General features: G+C 36.4%; 1 protein-coding gene across 2 annotated transcripts; it reads left to right on the top strand.

Moving 5' to 3' along the window:
* The first annotated feature begins 10,818 nt into the window (after positions 1-10,818).
* LOC109097753 (DNA ligase 3-like) lies at positions 10,819-21,190 on the top strand. Of its 2 annotated transcripts, XM_042724906.1 has the most exons (22): positions 10,854-10,973; positions 11,488-11,518; positions 11,698-12,288; positions 12,399-12,527; positions 13,630-13,842; positions 13,942-14,093; positions 14,194-14,360; positions 14,462-14,539; positions 14,617-14,785; positions 15,110-15,265; positions 15,374-15,505; positions 16,040-16,119; positions 16,269-16,356; positions 16,524-16,601; positions 17,057-17,180; positions 17,275-17,417; positions 17,513-17,587; positions 17,871-18,017; positions 18,650-18,800; positions 18,903-19,000; positions 19,512-19,589; positions 20,362-21,190. In XM_042724906.1, the coding sequence occupies exons 3-22, from the start codon at positions 11,745-11,747 to the stop codon at positions 20,593-20,595; spliced, it is 3,036 nt and encodes a 1,011-aa protein (XP_042580840.1). In that variant the 5' UTR covers positions 10,854-10,973; positions 11,488-11,518; positions 11,698-11,744; the 3' UTR covers positions 20,596-21,190. The 2 variants fall into 2 exon arrangements, with proteins under 2 accessions (XP_042580839.1, XP_042580840.1); XM_042724905.1 differs by lacking the exon at positions 11,488-11,518 and having other exon boundaries at positions 10,819-10,973.
* Positions 21,191-21,395: the final 205 nt, after the last annotated feature.

Raw genomic sequence — 21,395 nt, 5'->3', positions numbered from 1 at the left:
GTCGTTCTGGTGTTTAGTGCTCTGTAGCATCGACCAGATTGGCAACAGTTCAAAGAGGGAGTGTGCTGGATGTGAGGGGTCCAGAGTGATTTTGCTAGCCCTTTTGCTCACTTTGGATGAGTACAGTTCTTGGAGAGAAGGGAGGGTTGTACCAGTGATACGCTCAGCAGTCCGGACTACCCTCTGTAGTCTTCTGAGGTCAGATTTGGTAGCTGAGCTGAACCAGACAGTAACTGAAGTGCAGAGGACGGATTCGATGGTGGCAGAGTAGAACTGTTTCAGCAGCTCCAGATGCAGGTAAATCACACTCGCTCAGTCCATCTCTCTCTCACAATACTATACTCTACATACAGTGAGCTTTAAATCAAGTAATACAATAAGTTTTTAATGAAGCAGCTCAACGTTCCTTCGTTACTAGTTCTAAAGTGACATTTTTGAATTAGTAACGGATCTTGAACTCATCAAACTGAGATTTGAATCTGTTGCGGAAAGAAGTAGTTTCACAAAAAGGGCTTTTAAAGACACTCCGTAGTTGTTTTTCTTATATATTTACACACTCGTGCTGTCAAACTGTTGTATAAATGCAATATCACTCTCGTACTCGAGCGATACCGGCTCTATATCAGTGGCTGTGATTGCCTGTGGCCTCGTGCCTCTGGCTTAATCGCAGCCATGCCGATATAGAGCCAGTATCAATCTCATACTCAAGTAATTTTGCTGATTTATATTATATTATATTATATTATATTATATTATATTATATTATATTAATTATATTATATTATATTATATTATATTATATTATATTATTATTATATTATATTATATTATATATTATATTATTTAGTATTTTATTATGTTTTTTTATGTTTATACTTTAAGTATGCTAAAGTGTGCTTCTTTTTCACAAGGATAAGTTTATAGTACTTGTTATTTTGTACAGGAAGCACTTTAGCAGATCTTTAGCGTTCCAAGTGACATGCTTGCCATCTGTTGATTACATTGCTCCCATATGAGATGAAACACTTCTGTAAGTCACTATGGAGAAGAGCATCTGTTTTTTTGGGGGGTTTTTTTTCTGAAACATGTTGAGAGTAGAGCCAACATGGGACATATTTTAAAAATAAATTGTCTAATCAAATACTTATATTGAAAATTGCCACTTTTCTTGTATCTATGTAAGAAAATATTTGTTTATTTTAGTTATTTTAAAGTTTTTTTTGTTTTGGATAATCTCTACTAAGTAACTGTAATTTTCACACCATTGTCAGACTATTACTGATGGCAAGAAAATGTCATAATATGAGCAGTACAACAATTGTGGTACTGAGACATCTGTGTAGCGAATCTCACATATTTTTCTTTATTAGTGAGAAATGTGCCTAAATGTGACCTTTTATTCAGTTGCATTAACCTGCATTAAGTTGAAATGCAGTTGCATGCATTCTGCTGGAAAAACATCCATCACAACCTTTCAGAAGAGAGATGTTTATTGTGCTTCAGCCTGTGTCATTCAGCACCGCAGCCCACTAAAGGTCATGCAGGAGTCATGCCTGGAGACAGCTTAATTGGAAATCAAACACAGACCATGAGAAAGGGAGAAAGAAAGAAGGCAACAGATGTTAAAGGAGGGAAAGGGGACATGAGTCAAAGAAACAGACAAGTATAAGGAAAAAGCAAAGAGTGAAAACTCTCAAGACCAATATTGATTTACGGTGAAAAGAAATATGTGGCCAGCGGTGGGTGTGGTGGCGAGAGAGGGTGATAAATAAAAGATTAAATGTTCTGACATTGGGTTGGACAGAAATCAATGGAAATAATAATGTTACAATGCACATTTTCATTAGTCTGGGGAGAGACTGAAGGCGGTCCGCATGTCTAATGTATCAGTCAAAGCGAGCAGGTCTGTGCGTACTCTCTTACTTGTTTTATGAATATAATTTGCGGCACACTTCAGGGCAGATTATATCACAGGGAATGTTTCGAGTTTTCGCTCTGACATACTGTCTCCTTATAAGCCAATGCAATGTAAATAAATAATCATGCATCCTGTTTTAACATTCTGAGGTGGATTATGGGTCAGGACAGTGGACCTTGAACTGTCAGGGGCCTCTAAAGCTGAGATAATATATTATTAATGAAATGAAAGGCCACATAATTAAAGAAAGCACATTTAACTGTCATAACACTTAATAGTTTGCACAGAAATGAAAAATTTTGTCATCATTTAGTCACCCTCAAGTTGTTCCAAACCTGTAGTAGTTTCTTTCTTCTGTTGAACACAAAAGTAGAAATTTTGAAGAATGTTGGTAACCAAAAAGCTGGTAGACATTTTTTTCCATTTAGTCAATTGCTACCAGCAACTGTTTGGTTATTAACATTTTTCAAAATATCTTCTTTTGCATTCAACAGAAGAAAGAAACTAGTAGAGGTTGAAGTACACTTTTAGGTACAATTAATTTTTAACGAATAGCAATTAACAGACAATTAAAGGAATAGTTTTGCCAAAAATGAAAATTTACAGGAAAATGTATTCACCCTCAGGCAAGATATAGATGAGTTTATTTCGAAAAACAGATTTGGAGAAATTTAGTGTTACATCACTTGCTCACCAAGGGTTCCTCTGCAGTGAATGGGTGCCGTCAGAATGAAAGTCCAAACAGCTGATAAAAACCACTCCAGAATTCACTCCAGTCCATCAATTAATGAAGTGAAAAGCTGTGTGTTTGTAAGAAACAAATCCATTGTTAATTCATTTTAACTTTATACCATTCCCATCTGTTCTGATGAAGAAAAAAGCCATCTACATCTTGGATGTCAAATTTAAATTTTTTAGTGAATTATTCCTTTAAGTGTCCAAAACATTACATTCAGTTTGTACAGTCTATTTTAATGTTCAGGGCTGGCACAGTAAGCTTCAGACTGTCAGGGACACCAGAGGCCCTTGGGACATTTATCAGACCACCTGAGTCCTTTGCCCTTTGCTTCATTGAGTGCATAGAGTGCAAGCATAAAACAAAGTGCACAGAGTGCAGGCATAAAACAAGTGTCCATTACAGTATGAGGGCTCACAGGTTTCTCTGCACGCACATATATTCAGGGGCCTCTCCTGACTTCATCTCACCCTGTTAATCTTCGATTGAGCAACAACAACATCAACAAAAATATTAATTTGCTCCCTCATTTTTGGTCTATATTGTTAAAAGACCATTTTCTTTCTTTAATCATTCTGCTTCATTGTCATTTAATTCGTTTTTAATTGTGTACAAACCATTACTAACTGATGAATCATTCAATTAGTTTCCCTTCAGTCTGTCCTTTGGGACCCATGTTTTACTCCCTAATTGAATTGGAGAAATGTACTGCAGACATCTCACCTCATCCCAGCACGTAAGTGAACCAAGCCTGCTTAAAACCCAATCAATATTTCCCTCTTGAAACATTCTTTCCTCATCTTTTATTTCCTTCTCATCTTTTTTGCATAAAGAAGCCACACACATATAAAGAGGATTCGCTGGAGTGGTGCTTTTTTGAAAAACAAAAAAGAAAAAAAAAAGGATTAATATAGATATACGATATCTCAGCCAGCCTATTATTATACTGAAGAAGCTGTGTCATTCCTTAGTGAATCAACTTTAGTTTTTCTTGATTTATTTTCATATGGAAATACTTTCAAAAGATATTCCCTTAAGGAGACAATTATGACTGAAATGGAATTGTCTAGATGAAATCTGTATTGAAAAATAGTGTGTTTGTACCAAGTGACACTGATTGTTATTCAACATGCTGCCTTAGCTTGTTAGTGTAACCACTGATGCAATATTAACATGGTTATCCGATTAATTAACATGATATGGTCTAGATATGGAGAGCACCTCATATTTACAGATGCTATTCCCATGATGCAATGCAGGAAATGATCTTAATCCTTGATCTCTGTAATGGTATGTTAACAGAGGCCATTTAATTTTGCTTTAGGCAAGATAAGACACATAAAGATGTGGTGTGGTGAATCAAAAGTGCATTTATATTTATGTTTAGTAAACACAGGGGAGTGGTTAGTGTAGAAACCTTGAAATGCCTCCTAGTGCTTACTCTGCCTGGACTGAAGTGATTATAGTAGCTTTGAGCTTTGCTCAGCACCAGTGGTTAACATTTCAGATTCTGCTGAATCCTACATAGCAGGAATTTAAATTCACTTTCTTGAGCAAAACAAACAAACAAACAAAAAACATTAATGGTGCTCATTTACACATGAACTAAAATCTGATTTTGCCATAATACTGTCTTGCATTTTATGAATGTTTCCCAACTCATTGTGTGTGTGTGTGTAATATGTGTGACTCGTTAATATGTCTCATTCATATTCTTATGTTTACAAAATAAAACTTTTATTAACATGAGAAAAAAATAAAAGTCAAGACTGGCATAGAGGTACATCTCAGCAGAGCTGGGTAGTAACGGATTACATGTAATCTGGATTACGTAATCAGATTCCAAATCTCAAGTACTTGTAATTAGAGTAAACTACTTTTTAAAATACTCGTAATCAGATTACAGTTACTTTTTTATGGATTACATGATTACATATTATTTACACAATGGTAATAAGTTGTTCAAAATTAATTGAATATCCTAAATTTCCTTTTTTAACGTTTATACTTATATACGTTTATGATTCTTCCAAGTTTTTCCGGCGGAGAGGGGGAGGGGTGGCAGAATCGCGCTCAGAAGAAATCAGCAACAAGATAATGGAAAATGGAGGGGAACGCAGCCTTTAATCACTGGATGTACAGACATGATTTCTTTTTTAAAGAAAGTCACGGGAAAATGTCACTGTTCAGTGTAAGATCTGCCTACCGCAGATTAATTTGCTGTCCACGGAAATCTTTGACCTAGCAAAGTTATTGCTGGGAATTTCATGTTCTTAAATATATTTTTTGTAATGTTGATTTTTCTTCATTGTTACTACCTTATGCACTTGAAGGCCCCGTCCACACGGAGACACATTTCGCTGTATATGCATACATTTTGTATCGTATAGGTGTTTCGTCCACACGGATCTGGCATTTTGGGAGAGTGAAACTGATATTTTTTAAACCGGGTCCCAGAGTGGATAAATTTGAAAATGCCACCTTTGCGTTTTCATGTTGACAGCAAATCTGTATATTTTCTGAAACGATGACGTCATCAGCCCGCGTCTCGCCCCTAGTCAAACACTGCTACGTCACGTAAGAGCAACAAAAACATGAACAAACACTGAACAATTGTTTTGTTTTTTTATTAATTAACACAAATTAATAAATGTATTGTTCCACGTTTGTTTGTATACCGAGCGCAAGGTTTATGCGCATAGTCCACGTCTTCTCCGTTCTTAGTGTGTCTCTGTGGCAGAATTTCAGTGCCACATGCTGGTCTGGCATGTGTACTACATCGTTTTGTGTCTTTTCCTCATTAGTACTATGCACTTAAAATGTTTTGAGATGGATAGAAATGTGTGAATTTAGTCTTTTTCAGAATGTATATTTGCAATGTAGCTTAATGTTTAATGTTTTTCATTGATACAGTCATATACACTTCTACTGTTGTTTTTTTTTATTATTATTTAATATTTGACCTAGCAGAAATATTGCTGTTAATTTCATGTTTGTCAATATTGTTTTTTGTAATGTAACTGTTTTCTAAATTTACTTAATTCTAAGTAAATATGCTTTAAAATCATAAGATGTGATTTTGTTTTATTCAGTGTTACTAGCAAACACTTACAGCAAGGTACATTAGTGTTAGTGTTTTTTTAAGTATTAACTTTCCATACATTGCACTTGAAAAATAAGCTATTGTGGGTCTTGTTGGTGAATTAAATATATTTTTTGGAATATATATATATTTTTTTATCTGTCAAAATAGCACAAGATTAGGCTAATTCATTATATGTGATATCAAATAAGGGTTAGCACAAATGTAATCTAAATGTAATCCAAAAGTAATCAGATTACGTTACCAAAAATGTGTAATCTAAGAGATTATATTACTGACTACAAATTTTGTGATGTAATCTGTAATCAGTAACTGATTACAATTCATAAGTAATCTACCCAGCTCTGCATCTCAGTACAATGTACAAACCCGATTCCAAAAAAGTTGGGACACTGTACAAATTGTGAGTAAAAAAGGAATGGAATAATTTACAAATCTCATAAACTTACATTTTATTCACAATAGAATATAGATAACATATCAAATGTTGAAAGTGAGACATTTTGAAATGTCATGCCAAATATTGGTTCATTTTGGATTTCATGAGAGCTACACATTCCAAAAAAGTTGGGACAGGTAGCAATAAAAGGCCAGAAAAGTTAAATGTACATATAAGGAACAGCTGGAGGACCAATTTTCAACTTATTAGGTCAACATGATTGGGTATAAAAAGAGCCTCTCAGAGTGGCAGTTTCTCTCAGAAGTCAAGATGGGCAGAGGATCACCAACTCCCCCAATGCTGCAGCAAAACAGTGGAGCAATATCAGAAAGGAGTTTCTCAGAGAAAAATTGCAAAGAGTTTGAAGTTATTATCATCTACATGTCTGCATAATATCATCCAACAAACAATCTCTGTGCGTAAGGGTCAAGGCCAGAAAACCATACTGGATGTCCGTGATCTTCGGGCCCTTAGACGGCACTGCATCACATACAGGAATGCTACTGTAATGGAAATCACAACATGGGCTCAGGAATACTTCCAGAAAACATTGTCGGTGAACACAATCCACCGTGCCATTTGCTGTTGCCGGCTAAAACTGTAAGTCAATAAAAAGAAGCCATATCTAAACATGATCCAGAAGCGCAGGTGTTTTCTCTGGGCCAAGGCTCATTTAAAATGGACTGTGGCAAAGTGGAAAACTGTTCTGTCGTCAGACAAATCAAAATTTGAAGTTATTTTGGAAAACTGGGACGCCATGACTAAAGAGGAAAAGGACAACCCAAGTTGTTATCATTGCTCAGTTCAGAAGCCTGCATCTCTGATGGTATGGGGTTGCATGAGTGCGTGTGGCATGGGCAGCTTACACATCTGGAAAGGCACCATCAATGCTGAAAGGTATATCCAAGTTCTAGAACAACATATGCTCCCATCCAGATGTCGTCTCTTTCAGGGAAGACCTTGCATTTTCCAACATGACAATACCAGACCACATACTGCATCAGTTATAACATCATGGCTGCGTAGAAGAAGGATCCGGGTACTGAAATGGCCAGCCTGCAGTCCAGATCTTTCACCCATAGAAAACATTTGGCGCATCATAAAGAGGACGATGCGACAAAGAAGACCTAAGACAGTTGAGCAACTAGAAGCCTGTATTAGACAAGAATGGGACAACATTCCTATTCCTAAACTTGAGCAACTTGTCTCCTCAGTACCCAGACGTTTGCAGACTGTTATAAAAAAAAGAGGGGATGCCACACAGTGGTAAACATGGCCTTGTCCCAACTTTTTTGAGATGTGTTGATGCCATGAAATTTAAAATCAACTTATTTTCCCTTAAAATGATAAATCTTTCTCAGTTTAAACATTTGATATGTCATCTATGTTGTATTCTGAATAAAATATTGAAATTTGAAACTTCCACATCATTGCATTCTGTTTTTATTCACAATTTCTACAGAGTCCCAACTTTTTTGGAATCGGGTTTGTAAATGTGTAGATTGTGATGGAATTACTGCTGTCTCTTGGTATGAAGAAGATGTATACTATTATTTCTCAAATCCACTAAAGGATTGTACTGCTGTGATTGTACTTTTGGAACAAACACTGCAATACTGTTAGGCATTTAACCTCAGTTGCTAAAGCCAAATGATAGTAATATACTAACTGTTATAAATAACATTTAGTGTTCATTTTTAATGTATTTATAACTCTTATATATATCTTATTGTGTATGCTGTTGTAGTACTGGAGACCTTGTGGCGCGGATGATACAGAAGTGCATACCAGCATACAGTGATATGGAGAGACAGATGAGACTGTTGACAAAGGAATTGTTGAATAAAGTCATTATTTTTGTTTTCTTCGCTTACAAGAAGTGTTCCCGTCGCTTCATATAACCCAGATTGCATGTCTGATGGCAGATGGAGTATTCTGATGATGACTTTTATACCTTTTATTGACCTTGACACTGTTATTTACTTGGCAGTCTATTGGACAGTCACAGGCCTCCCGGTTTTTATCCAAAATATCTTAAATTGTGTTCCGAAGAGCAAATGAAGCTTTTATGGGTTTGGAGCGACATGGGGGTAAGTGATTAATAATTACCAAATACTAAGAAATATCTTTGATTTTTACTTGTTTTTGTTAATGTTAATGCTTGTTTTTTTTTATTTTAAACAATTTTAAGTCATCTTGAGGCCCCCTTGGAAGTTTGCTGAGGCCCCGTTATGCCAGGTCAAAAATTACTGAGGGACTTGGTCAAACATGTCACCAAAATTAATACATACATCCACTAAATTAAAGATAATGTTGCAAAAAAAAAAAAGTGCTTGAGAGTATGAGATGTGGATTTTTATATTATAATATGATATAATTAAGCAATTTCACAAGAGCAAGAGAACTGTTTTGGAAAAAGAAATTATATTGTTTTTATAAAAACATTCAGAAAATAATTTGTAACATTATTCTAAACATTTATGCATTTGTAATTGTACCAATTCAGATGCAGCTTCAGTGCCACCACTGCAGTGCAAAGATGAATTTTGTTGTTAGAGATTTAATTTGATCGGTAACAGCTCTGTAAGTGTCTTTATATTGTATTTAATGATTAAAATAAGGCATTTCTTAGGCAGTAAATGTGGATCCTTTAGATCAGTGGTCACCAACCTTTTTAAGCCTAAGATCCCTGACCTCAGCTTTTATGAACGACAAGATCGACCTATTGAAGAATTGATAGAAAAAGACTTACTTCCAATTTGAGGCCTTTTATTTAGTATTTTAGTGATGCACAGATCATAGCCGATTCAGAATCCGATGTTATTTTCTTTTCTTTTTTTTTCCCTTTTTTTTTTTTACTAGCAAATTGGCTGATTCTGATACTGATTTTTTAAAGCAAATTGATTTATTGGTTATTTGGTTATTGGTTATTGGCCTTAAACAAAAATATTTGTAACCATTTGAAATTAGAGGCAACCACTGCATTTAATCACAATCCAAACAAAGATGCTACACACATGTTGCACAAGCAGTTGTTTTTGATTTGAATTAGATTGTATAATTTCAGGATTTAAAAACAAAAAAACAGAATGGTCTGACTTTAGGATTTTTTTTTTTTGCTACATAAAACCATAGACTGTATAAAATAAAACACATCTGTATGAAACAAAAACAGCAGGTCTGAATGAGGCGCAGATTCACTCTCTGACACCAGGTGGCGCTTATGAACCAGCCACGATATATCGTTTCCTTGGTTACTGCTATAAACAAAGCAGAGCCTTATACGGAGGTAAGAGGAGATGAAAATGCTATTGCCATGGAAACTTTTCTCAAGACAGTTCTCTTCAGTGATTTAAGAAAAAGAAAAAGGAAAAAATCTGTCAGAGTGAATATTGGTTGATCTCTACTTCTAACCAAAAGTCGAAAGCTGTAGTTCTCACCACACAACTTTGCAATTATGTTTGTGAATGTTCATTGAAACTATGGTTTTTGGGAATAACCAAAATGTTGAACTATGTTGTTAACAGCAGCACTTGAAATTACAGGTTGCTCACAATGCTTTTGGGAGACACACCCCTGGATAATTTATTAACCCTGAGTGATATATGAAAAGTGGGAAATGAAGAACTACAGTAGGATAATGAAAATCCAATAGCCCAGTCTTAAAATGGTCATTGCATTAACGTTAGATAAAAGGCCGGGGTTCATGGGGTTTTGTATTCTGGAACCTGGGAGAAGGCAGGGGTTTGTCATAGCATTCTGTGGGTATTTCCTACAACCATGATCTAAACATAACCCCATACCCCCAACTCAGTATTTATATTTTCTTCCTATATTTCGACCATCGTGAACCAATGGGCTATTGTTCTCTGCCTGCTAACAGTATTTTCTCCTCTTTGCGCTCGTCTTCAGCGTCTTTGACCTGTGATGTATTTTTCTTTATCACTGCCCCCAAAAGATCCCGAAAATAACAGAAAAAATACAGTTCAAATGTAAATACTTTTTGTTCTTTTTTTTTTACTGTTATTTTCGGGATCTACTGGGACAGTGATAAAGATCTACCAGTCGATCACGATCAACGGGTTGGTGACCAATGCAACACTAGTGTATACATTGCAAAAGGCAGGATTAATACAACTGAAAAATAACCTCATTAAATTAAAATGACAGTTTTATGGCTTTTACTTTATCAAGGTTTATTAGCTTGAATATAAGCTAAAAGAGCATAAATAACAAATAAAGAAATATATGGCAGGAACAGTAACAGTACGGCGCTAAATCACGATTAATTAAGATAACTGAAGGTTTTTCTGCATTAGGACTACAACTACAGCTAGTTATTGACGTGCTAAACCAAACAAGATAACTGTAGTCCTTATTAGCAACCTGAATATTATTATTATTATTATTAACAACAACAACAGAGCGCCTTAAAAGCCACGGTTTATACAAAATGTGGAATTGTTGTTAGGACAGGAGTTTTTAATTTTTTTACAACATAAATATAACGTTAAAGTCTTAAGATGAGTTTGATAGCGGTCGCCTTAAATTTGTGGCTAAGCAGGCTAATAAATTACAAAAATGAACATGCGGAATACGGTGCACATGCGCACTGCACAGGAAACACTTCCAAACAAAGAGGAAGCGCTCGTGATTTAAAGGGGACCGCACACAATACAGAAATCATGTGTTGTTTTGTTTCGCTAATACATTAGTATTTTTTTTAATGAAAATCGGTACGCAAGGAGCTTGGGATCATCTTGCAATGAAAACTGAGGTAAAGTGTGATTGAGATGAGTTTCTGTGTAGCCTCTCACAGTTAGCTGGTCTTATGGCTGCTGCTGCTGCTGCATTGTTCAGCTAAGATTAGCATGTGAGCTAATTCCACGTTGATCAACAAAGCGACACGTAAACAGAACCACTAAAAAGAGACTTGTTAGTGACAATTCTGTCAGTATCAAATGACAATTTCGGTGCATGCTGTTTGAAAATGACATTTCTAGTATTTTTTTTATACTAAAGTTAAAGCTGCTTATGAATGTAGGCTATTTCCTATTTTCCTGCTGGACTGCAGGTGTTTTATATTATAATTGACTCCTTTACGTGTGCATTCATAGACATATTCATAAATGTAACTACACTAGTAGGGAAAAGGTCAAATCAGGCCGATTATTGAGAGTACTGGAGGCTCTTTGAATAAACTTGCATAAAGTATTGATTTGAATGTAATACTTTGCATATTATAATTATGTTTAGGCATTTGTGTTCCTTTCTTTTCTCTGCCATCTAAGAATGTTCCAAGTTGGATGTTGTTTTCTTTAAGTAAGTTTCTTTCTTAAAATGTTATTGCTTAATGAAAATAAATGTTATTTCAGTTTAGCTGCCACCTCAGCAGCCTATACTTACAATGCTAAGCTTAACATTTCCACACAACTCTAGTTTGTCAAAAAAAAATACCCCTGGATGCTGTTTAAATGCAAACATTTTCTATTTTCTTGCAGAAATCACTTCTGCTGAGTAAGATGGAAACTCTGTTTTACTGAACTTTATGCCCAGTCTTTGGCTTGTCAGGGCAGTGAGGACACTCAGCAGATCATCTTTGCCAAAGCTTTGTAGGGAAACTTCATTAAGAGGAACACTAAATCATCCATCTCTCCAGTGCTTGAGGACTCTTATATTTTCACCGGGCTTTGCATCTAGCCCCAGTAGCATCTTTTTCTGTGTGCCACAAATTCACCAGTTTAGTCTCAGCTCCAGCTCTTATTTCCACGTTTCTTGGCCTGAGTGGCAAAGTGGACAACCAGTCATGGCAGAGCAGAGATACTGTGTGGAATATGCCAAACGTGGCACGGCTGGCTGCAAGAAATGCAAAGACAAGATCATGAAGGGGGTGGTCCGGATTGGCAAGATAGTGCCAAACCCATTCAGTGAGTCTGCAGGAGAAATGAAGGAGTGGTACCACGTGAAGTGCATCTTTGAGAAGCTTGAGAGAGCACGTGCCACAACCAAGAAAATCGACGACATCACAGAGCTGGAGGGATGGGAGGAACTTCAAGATGAGGATAAAGAACTAATCAATAAACATGTTTCAGGTATCCAGCCATTGTTACCCCATGCTTTACTCTCCTTGTTTAGCTTGCATGATCAGTTGTCACTGTAGACTTGACTTATGCTGAGTAGTCTCTCTTCTCTTCTCTAACAGAGCTGGCAGCCAAAGCCAATGCAACCCCAAAGAAGAAAGTGCAAGCGAAGTTAAATAACAGTGGGCAGCTGTCAGCACCGCTAGCTGATCCAACAGTCAATGCTCCTCGCAAGTTTTCTGGCTTTACAGGTACAACACTAAGAGAGTTGCACAAAATGCTTTTTTGCTGATATTTTTTGTTGCTTTTGCTTTTTGTAATGCACACTGTGGTTCAAATGTTTGGGGTCAGTTATATATTTTTAATGTTTTTGAAAGTCTTTTATGCTCACCAAGGCTCTATTTATTTGATCACTATTTTCTGTTGAAATATATTTTAAAATGTAATGTATTCCTGTGATGGCAAATCTCCAGCAGCCAATTTTCAGAAATCATTCTAATATGCTTATTTGCTGATTTGAAACATATCTTCTTTTTATCTATGTTAAAAAGATTTGGCTGCTTAATATTTGAAATGGATCTTTTTTTGTAATAAAGTCTTTACTGTCACTTTTGATCAATTTAAAGCATCTTTACTGAATAAAATATTTATTTAAGAGAAGTAAAAAAAAAAACTAATTGTCTCCAACCCTGTGAATGGTAATGTAACTTGGTTGTTGTAAAGACCTTAGAGATTTAACTATAATATACATTGTCCAAAATTAACTTTTGCCACCCATAAATATCACTGAAAATGAATTATATTACTGTATTCCTGCAATATTGTATTTTTGTGATGTATATTTTAAATATATTTTCATCTCTATGTATCGTTTTTCTAGTTAATTAATACATTTTTTCTTTATTTTTAGGAAAAAAAGGTTAAATGTACAAATTATCTTTGTAGTCACTTAGTACTCTATATGGAGACAGATGCAAAAGTTTTTTTCTAAGAGATTTATTTCTTTTAAATAAGTATTTTTATCAGGCTCCTTTGCTTAGGTTAAGTAGTTTCACTTTAACTGCAAAAAAGGTTATTAGTCAGTTATTAAATAGCTTATTTTAAAAAATCTCCAGTGTTATTTTTCTAGGAGGCTGATAAAAATATAGTCTTAATATAGACAGTTAGTGTATCTTGGTTTAAATTAGCAGGGAGGAGTATCAGATTATCATTCTCACTATTTCGTTTTGTAAAATGTCTTGCCAACTGACCCACCAAAGATAATTTTGGACAGCTATGATATAGATGTATAATCTATCATGTAATACTGTCATGCTCTGCCAACTTAATACAAAGTTTATCATGTGTCCACAGCTACCAAGGCCGGTTCCTCTTCCTCCAGTCCTGGACCATCTCCAGCCAAACCCACTCAGGGCAGTGCTTTATCAGCTCAGCTATGTGACCCCAGCCATAAAGACTGTTTACTGCGGGAGTTCCGCAAACTTTGTGCCTTAGTCGCAGAGAAGTCCGGCTATAATGCCAAGACAGAGATCATCAGAGACTTCTTAACAAAAGGCTCTGGTGGAGGTGAGCATTGAAAATATGGCACGACACAAATAGCTTAAAAAGTGTTTTCAAAAGCATCTTTTTTTGTTCTCTGTTAAAATGCCTCCCACATCTTTACAGACAAATTCCGAGGAGATTTGTACCTGACAGTGAAGCTTCTCCTCCCAGGAGTGGTTAAGAATGTGTACAACCTCAATGACAAACAAATTGTCAAGCTTTTCAGCCGCATATTGAATTGCAGTCAGGATGAGATGGTGCAAGACTTGGAACAGGTTTGTCACATTGTTCAACATATTTCTTTTTTAAAAGAAGTCCATGCTTTTGAGAAATGCTTGACCTTTTTCTTTACTGATTTTTATCGGTTTCATATAGGGTGATGTTTCGGAAACGGTGCGGATGTTTTTTGAGGACAGCAAGTCTTTCCCTCCAGCAGCCAAGAGTCTTCTTACTATACAGGAGGTTGATGCTTCACTGAGCCGTCTGTCCCAACTCACAAAGGAGGATGATCAGCAGGCAGAGCTGCAGGATATTGCTAAAAAGTCAGAAATAAGTCATTTTTAGAATTTGATTATATAAAATTCTTATGCCAAATGTTTGCATTTTGAGAATGTTAACTTAAAATGTCTTTCTTGATTCCCAGATGCACTGGAAATGATCTGAAGTGTTACATTCGTTTGGTCAAACATGATCTGAAAATCAACTCTGGGGCGAAGCATGTGTAAGTTTCGCTAGCAAACTGTACCTAATGGCATTGTGTTTTTTCTTTCTTACTCAGTGTGAATTTTCTCTCATCAGTTTGGATGCTGTGGACCCCAATGCCCATGATGCCTTCAAAGCCTCTCGTAACCTGGGTGACGTAATTGACAGGGTGCTACGGAACCAGCAGGATGCTTCTAATGGGACAGGGCCGAGAAAGATCCTCAGTGTGGAGGCGTCTCTGATGACCCCCGTACAGCCAATGCTGGTCTGAATCCCAGATAATTGAATAAGTTCACCAAAAAAAAGTCATTTACTCATCCTCATGTTGCTCCAAAAGTGTGGGAATTACTTTCTTCTGTGGAGTATAAAAGAGGATTTTTTGAAAAAAAAAAATATATATATATATATGTATAATTTATCTCCTTTGAAGTTCCACAGAAGAAAGTCACACAGGTTTGGAATGGAATTTAGAATTACATTTTTTGGATTAGCTGTCTGTTTAAATCAGTATTCTTCAATTACAACCAACACCCCCCAAAAGATTATGCTTGTATCTACTGCTTGTTTGAGTTTGTTTTTATTCTTGTAGGCCGAAGCATGTAAGTCCATCGAGTATGCCATGAAGAAATGTCCTAATGGGATGTATTCTGAGATCAAGTATGATGGTGAACGTGTGCAGGTCCACAAGAACGGCAATCACTTCAGTTACTTCAGTCGAAGTCTCAAACCAGTACTCCCACACAAGGTCAGGACCTCCAGTCTGTTAGCTCTTCAAATCAAATGTCGAGGGATGTTTATATACATGTTTAAAACCATTCAGATCTATTTTAAAGAGTTTGATTTTCTCCCACAGGTTGCCCATTTTAAAGATTTCATACCGCAAGCATTTGCTGGTGGCCATAGTATGATCCTTGATGCTGAAGTTCTTCTTATTGATACAAAGACTAGCAAACCGCTGCCTTTTGGGACTCTTGGGGTACACAAGGTAAACCAGAAAGCAGTGTGTTTTGATGTTCTTTAAAAGATTAGTTAAATATACCTAAAATGGCATTATCCTACACATTCTGATGTAACTTGACTTTCATTGGTCTGAATGGATGCTGTAAAAAAAACAAAAAAAAAACATAATAAAACAAATCCACAAACAAATTATAACTTATGCTACTGTTCAAAAGTTTGGGATATGTATGATTTCTTTTTTTATTGTTTTTGATAATAATAAAAAATGATTTCTTATGTTCACCCAGGCTGGATGTATTTGAGTATAAATAAAGAAAAACAGTAATATTGTCAAATATTATTACTACTTATTTATATAATAAATAATGGCTTTATTAATTATCAATATTTAATTTTATATTAATACATTTATTCAGGATTTTTTTTATGAATAGAACGAACAGAATGTTTGAAATAGAAATCTTTTGAAGCATTATAAATGTCTTTACTGTTACTGTTGATCACTTTAATGTATGCTTGCTGAATAAAAATATTAATTTCTTTTTGTTTGTGTTTTCAGAAAGCAGCTTTCCAGGATGCTCAAGTGGGTCTGTTCGTGTTCGACTGCATTTATTTCAATGGTCTCAGTCTCATGGACAAGTGAGTCAACTTAAAGGAATGCATTTATCATTTATCTAAAAGATATTGCAGGTTTTAGAGAAAAATGAAACCTTTATATTTTAGATTAAATGTTGATTGAGGTTTTCATGGTAAGACTCAAAAGATGTTGATGTGGTGGTGTTTTCCAGGCCTCTCTGTGAGAGAAGAAAGTTTCTCCATGACAATATGGTGGAAGTTCCTAACAGGATTCTGTTCTCAGAAATGAAGCATGTTACGGTCAGTTGTGCAGTTTTTATATGCTTTTCTTTCTCTACTCATCATGCATATGTTCTCGATGTTCAAGAATGCTTACAAATGTGTAGGCCGGTCAAGTTAATTAAAAGTTTGTTATAAGACTTCAGGGTGGATGATTTTATAAAGCTAATGACATTGTGTCCCAACAGAGAGCTGCTGATCTGGCAGAAATGATCACACGTGTCATCAGAGAAGGACTTGAGGGTTTGGTTCTGAAGGATATCAAGGTATAGCCTGAGTATGATCTGACTGTGATAATAGCATGTATTAGATTTGCATGCCAACAATGCAACACATATTTCTTTTCAGAAAGGTGTTCTAATCTGTTTTCCATGGCACTGCAAATAAAACTGGCCAACCAATAATATGTGCAAGACTGGTTACATGAGTCACTGCTGTTACATAAACCTATAATTTGGTGGCACTCTTAAACTGTTTTTCCTAAGCAACAGTGAATAGCAGAGGATGAAACTGAAACCCACTCTTTTTATACACACTGGTCGGAATAGACAAGTCGCATTAAAAATATTGACCTAATTTGTAAAAGTATTAAGTTGTATGATACACCTATGTTAATGGCTGCCAAAAACTGAAGTATTCTGATAGATTATGGCTTTGAAATGAAAAAGTGCAGTGCATCGGTGTTTGTTTGGGTCACTTCATGGTTTTGTTGCTGTTTCAGGGGCTTTATGAACCAGGAAAGCGTCACTGGTTGAAGGTGAAAAAGGACTATCTGAATGAAGGAGCAATGGCGGACACAGCTGACCTCGTGGTGCTTGGTGCTTTCTATGGCAAAGGCTCAAATGGTCAGTATCAGCAGGCCAATCCAAATGGTTTTTAACAATAACTGAACTTCAGAGTTGCTAGAGAGAAACATTAAGTTTTTTTTTTGTGTGCCAGGTGGAATTATGTCCAGCTTCCTTATGGGATGCTATGACCCAGAATCCAAGAAGTGGTGCACTGTGACCAAGTGTTCAGGAGGCTATGACGATGCCACCTTAGCCAGACTGCAGAAGGAGTTGGACGTTATCAAAATTGGCAAGGTAAATCTCATGATTTAATCAGTAGTGCCTCCATTACTGTATCAGATTTATGAAAGATGTATCTCATAAGTTTTCTATCTATCTTGCTTTCACAGGATCCAAGCAAGATCCCAGGATGGTTGAAGATCGTCAAGAACTATTACCCAGATTTCATTATCCGAGATCCAGAAGTAAGATTCTTCCTAATACGACCGAAGGGATGCTTAATGTTTATGTGCTTGTAATGTGAAATGAGCTTGATGAGACTCTGATAAAAGCCTGGTTACAGTTGAGTGTGTGATAGAAAAATGGCAATGAAGGAACTTTATTGGCTTGTTATCTCTTTAGAAGAATGTGTTTAATAGACTGTACAACACTTAAATGTTTAAGATGATTGTACTGAATTGAAACTGTAGTAGTTTGTGTCGTGTATTGGACTGTCAGGAATAATATCCTGTATGTCAATGTTTACAGAAAGCACCAGTGTGGGAGATAACAGGAGCTGAGTTTTCCAAATCAGAAATGCACACTGCAGATGGCATATCCATCCGCTTCCCACGATGCACTCGGATGCGAGACGACAAAGACTGGAAGACCGCCACTAACCTTCAGCAGCTCAAGGTACCCTTGATTGGAAAATATTTGCATATTCGTATGCATTTTTCATATAGATGCAACCAGCAACTGTGGGATGTGCCATCAAGCATCTCAAAGATAATGTTACATGTCTTTTCATAGCATGTCCAAAATGATAAATCAAATTGAAATAATTGGACATGAGCTAAAAATTCAAATATTTACCATGTGTTTTATAAATGCACGGTATATACAAGGATGAGTCATTCACAATAAGATCCATTTTTCATTGTTGTTTTGACTACAGAATGTTTAATCAATGTCATAATTCGATCTTCCGGTAAAAAAAAATTCTGATGTATCCCGAACTTCTGCCTAAACTCCACCCATCTACAATTGACTACAAGCTCCCATTCATTTTTTTTCAGTGCAATGCCAACATCACAAAATCCAGACAACATCTGATGGGCACAACCCATCCCCATCCATTTTTTGTTGTTGTGTAATGTCACACTTGGATATACGTTACTATATGAAAGAATTGCAACTTTTAAATAAATGATCTTTCTTATAAATAAACGATTTTTTTCCCCTGCAAACTATTAGGCTGGTTTGTAAATCAAATTTTGGAATCTTTTTTTTTTTTTTTAACGAAATATTTTATTTATTTTTTGCAGGAGCTGTATCGTATTTCAAAGGAGAACTGTGATTTTGAGGTGACCGCTGGTCCATCCAAAACTAGCCAAAATGACAAGAGCTCCTCGGGAGGTGAGAGTGGAGGAAGCTCTCTCTCTGCATCTCATGGAGCTTCCACAGCTAACAAGACCAGTAAGTCTTCAGCATGAACAGATCCAGTTTGGTGTGTAGTTGTCAAGTGTGACATCTGCATCATAAGTCATTCTACATTCTGTAATTGTTCCAACTGTTCAGAAAACGGTCATACTCCCAAAGCAAAGGCAGTGAAAACAGAATCAGCTTCTCCAGCAGTTAAGAGGAAACTACCCGCAGAGAAACAAGATGCCAAGAAGGTTAGTTATCTGATGAAACCATATATGCTTTACAATACTATTCAAAAGTTTAAGGTCATTAAGAGGTTTTTTTTGTGTGTGTGTAAGTCTCTTATGCTCACCAAGGACGCATTTATTTGTTCAAAATGCAGTTAAACAGTAATGTTGTCAGATATTATTACAATTTATTTTAATGAACTGTTTTAATAGATTTTAAAATGTAATTTATTCCTGTGATGGTAAAGCTGATTTTCAGCAGCCATTACTCCTGGCTTCAGTGTCACATGATCCTTCAGAAATCATTCTATCATGCTGATTTGGTGCTCAAAAAAACATTTACTAATATTATCAATTTTGAAAAACAGTTGTGCTGTTTGATTACTGGCCTCAACTTAACTTAGTTACCCCAAACTTTGAAACGGCAGCGTATTTTCTTTGAACACAGGTTTAGTCTGTCATGCCATGTCATGGTTCATTTATCTGTTTTTAGATCATCTCTCCACTCAAACCCTGTGATTTTGTTCTATTTCAGATAAAAACAGAACCTGTTCACAGCAATGGACAAAGCAAATTGAAGATGGTTCAAACAACTGACCCCAAAAATGAAAAGGTTTTTTATTTTTTTATACCTCTTTTGTACTTAAAGGGCACCTACAGTATGTAATATAATGATTTGTGGGAAGTCGTGGCCTAATGGTTAGAGAGTCGGACTCCCAATCGAAGGGTTGTGAGTTCGAGTCTCGGGCCGGTAGGAATTGTAGGTGGGGGGAGTGAATGTACAGTGCTCTTTCCACCCTCAATACCATGACTTAGGTGCCCTTGAGCAAGGCACCGAACCCCCAACTGCTCCCCGGGCGCCGCAGCATAAAATGGCTGCCCACTGCTCCGGGTGTGTGTTCACGGTGTGTGTGTGTGTTCACTGCTCTGTGTGTGTGCACTTCGGATGGGTTAAATGCAGAGCATGAATTCTGAGTATGGGTCACCATACTTGGCTGAATGTCACGTCACTTTCACTTTTTTTTGTCACTTTCTTTATAAATCTCAGGCGGATGCAGAATTCACTTAAAAACACACAAGTTACTAAAACTGTCAGTTATGTCCGTGAAGGTAAACCGCTGGGAAATAAATCACGTTTATATTAGATCTGTGTAACGTTATTTGGTGACAGCAGTATGTTGAAAACCTGTGACTTAACTTTTATCCAAAGATATTCTACATAATGTTTCAACTGTTTTTGCCTATACAGTGAAAGTCAGAGTGGCCAAACAACACTGGACCCCACTGACTTAGTGTATTAAAAAAAAATCCTTTTAAATCTAAAGGGTGTACTTTTGCTGTTACAATACTTAATCACCACTTAAACCCTTGTCGTCTTCCTGCAGACACTACTGGACATTTTCACAGGTGTGAAGCTCTACCTCCCAGAGTCAGTGCAGGACTTTGAGAAGCTTCGGCGCTACTTCCTAGCGTACGATGGAGATTTGGTGCCAGAGTATGACTCTGCTTCAGCCACACATACACTGGGAGAGCCAGAGGATGACTGTTCAGCCCAGAGGGTCACCTCCAACTGGATCTGGGAATGCATCCGAAAGAGGAGGGTGGTTCCTTCCTGCTAAATGAGGTAGAGAGACTGCTGGAAGGACACTACCACAAAGCTCAGGCATTTTGTCCTATAATGACATGGTTCATTAGAGAACAGCAAACCAGCTTCATCAGACCCGCAGCTCCAGCAATAACGAGCTGAATGAAGTTTTTCTAACCGGTGTCTCAATTTCATGTTTTTGTTAGCTTTACCACATTGTGGTATTACACACATTGTACTAGAAAACTGTCTGGTTTCAAGTTTGTTGGTTTTGACATAATTTCTCATTATGGAGTCACATATTTATCATTTTTAAACCTTGGTGTCATTGGCCAATGCTGCCACTCATGTCATAAGCTTATTCTTCAACGAGGTCAATAACTAATGATTTTAATGACTTCATGATACGGTGTCATTTATCTGTTTTGAAAAGGATGTTTGTATGGAGTATGCTCTTGGGCACAGGATGAGTAATTAACAATACAATAGTAACAGCCATAAGGCATGATTGTGGAATGAATAATTGTGTAGAGTAAATTGGGTAAGAGCTCTCTAGCTTAGTAATGGTAGTTGTGTGTAATTTCAACTGTTATAATCATTCTAATTAAAACAAGCCTTTTATGCACAAAGAAATTGATTTGTACCTGAATTGAGCACACAACAGGGAACAGCAGTTCTGTTCTCCAACGTGAGTGATTGTATGAGTGTCTGTAATAACACCCCCCTCATCTAACCAGTTATTTTTGGAGTTATACTGACACATAGAGGTGAGATGCAGAATTAATGCAAAAATGTATTATGTTTTTTTCATTGAAAATGGTCAGTAATGTGCAT

Source organism: Cyprinus carpio, chromosome B5 (assembly GCF_018340385.1).
Source record: "Cyprinus carpio isolate SPL01 chromosome B5, ASM1834038v1, whole genome shotgun sequence".
Lineage (NCBI taxonomy): Eukaryota > Metazoa > Chordata > Actinopteri > Cypriniformes > Cyprinidae > Cyprinus > Cyprinus carpio.
The sequence above is the reverse complement of the archived record's forward strand: the minus strand, read 5'-3'. Positions and strand labels throughout refer to the sequence as shown.

What these genes read in the sequence shown, in the direction of transcription:
- LOC109097753 (XM_042724905.1), top strand. Translation starts at nt 11,745, where the DNA reads ATGCCCAGTCTTTGGCTTGTCAGGGCAGTGAGGACACTCAGCAGATCA. An exon ending in GGTCTCAGTCTCATGGACAA is followed by an intron (nt 16,120 to 16,268) that starts GTGAGTCAACTT and finishes GGTGTTTTCCAG; the next exon opens with GCCTCTCTGTGAGAGAAGAA. An exon ending in CTATGGCAAAGGCTCAAATG is followed by an intron (nt 17,181 to 17,274) that starts GTCAGTATCAGC and finishes TTTGTGTGCCAG; the next exon opens with GTGGAATTATGTCCAGCTTC.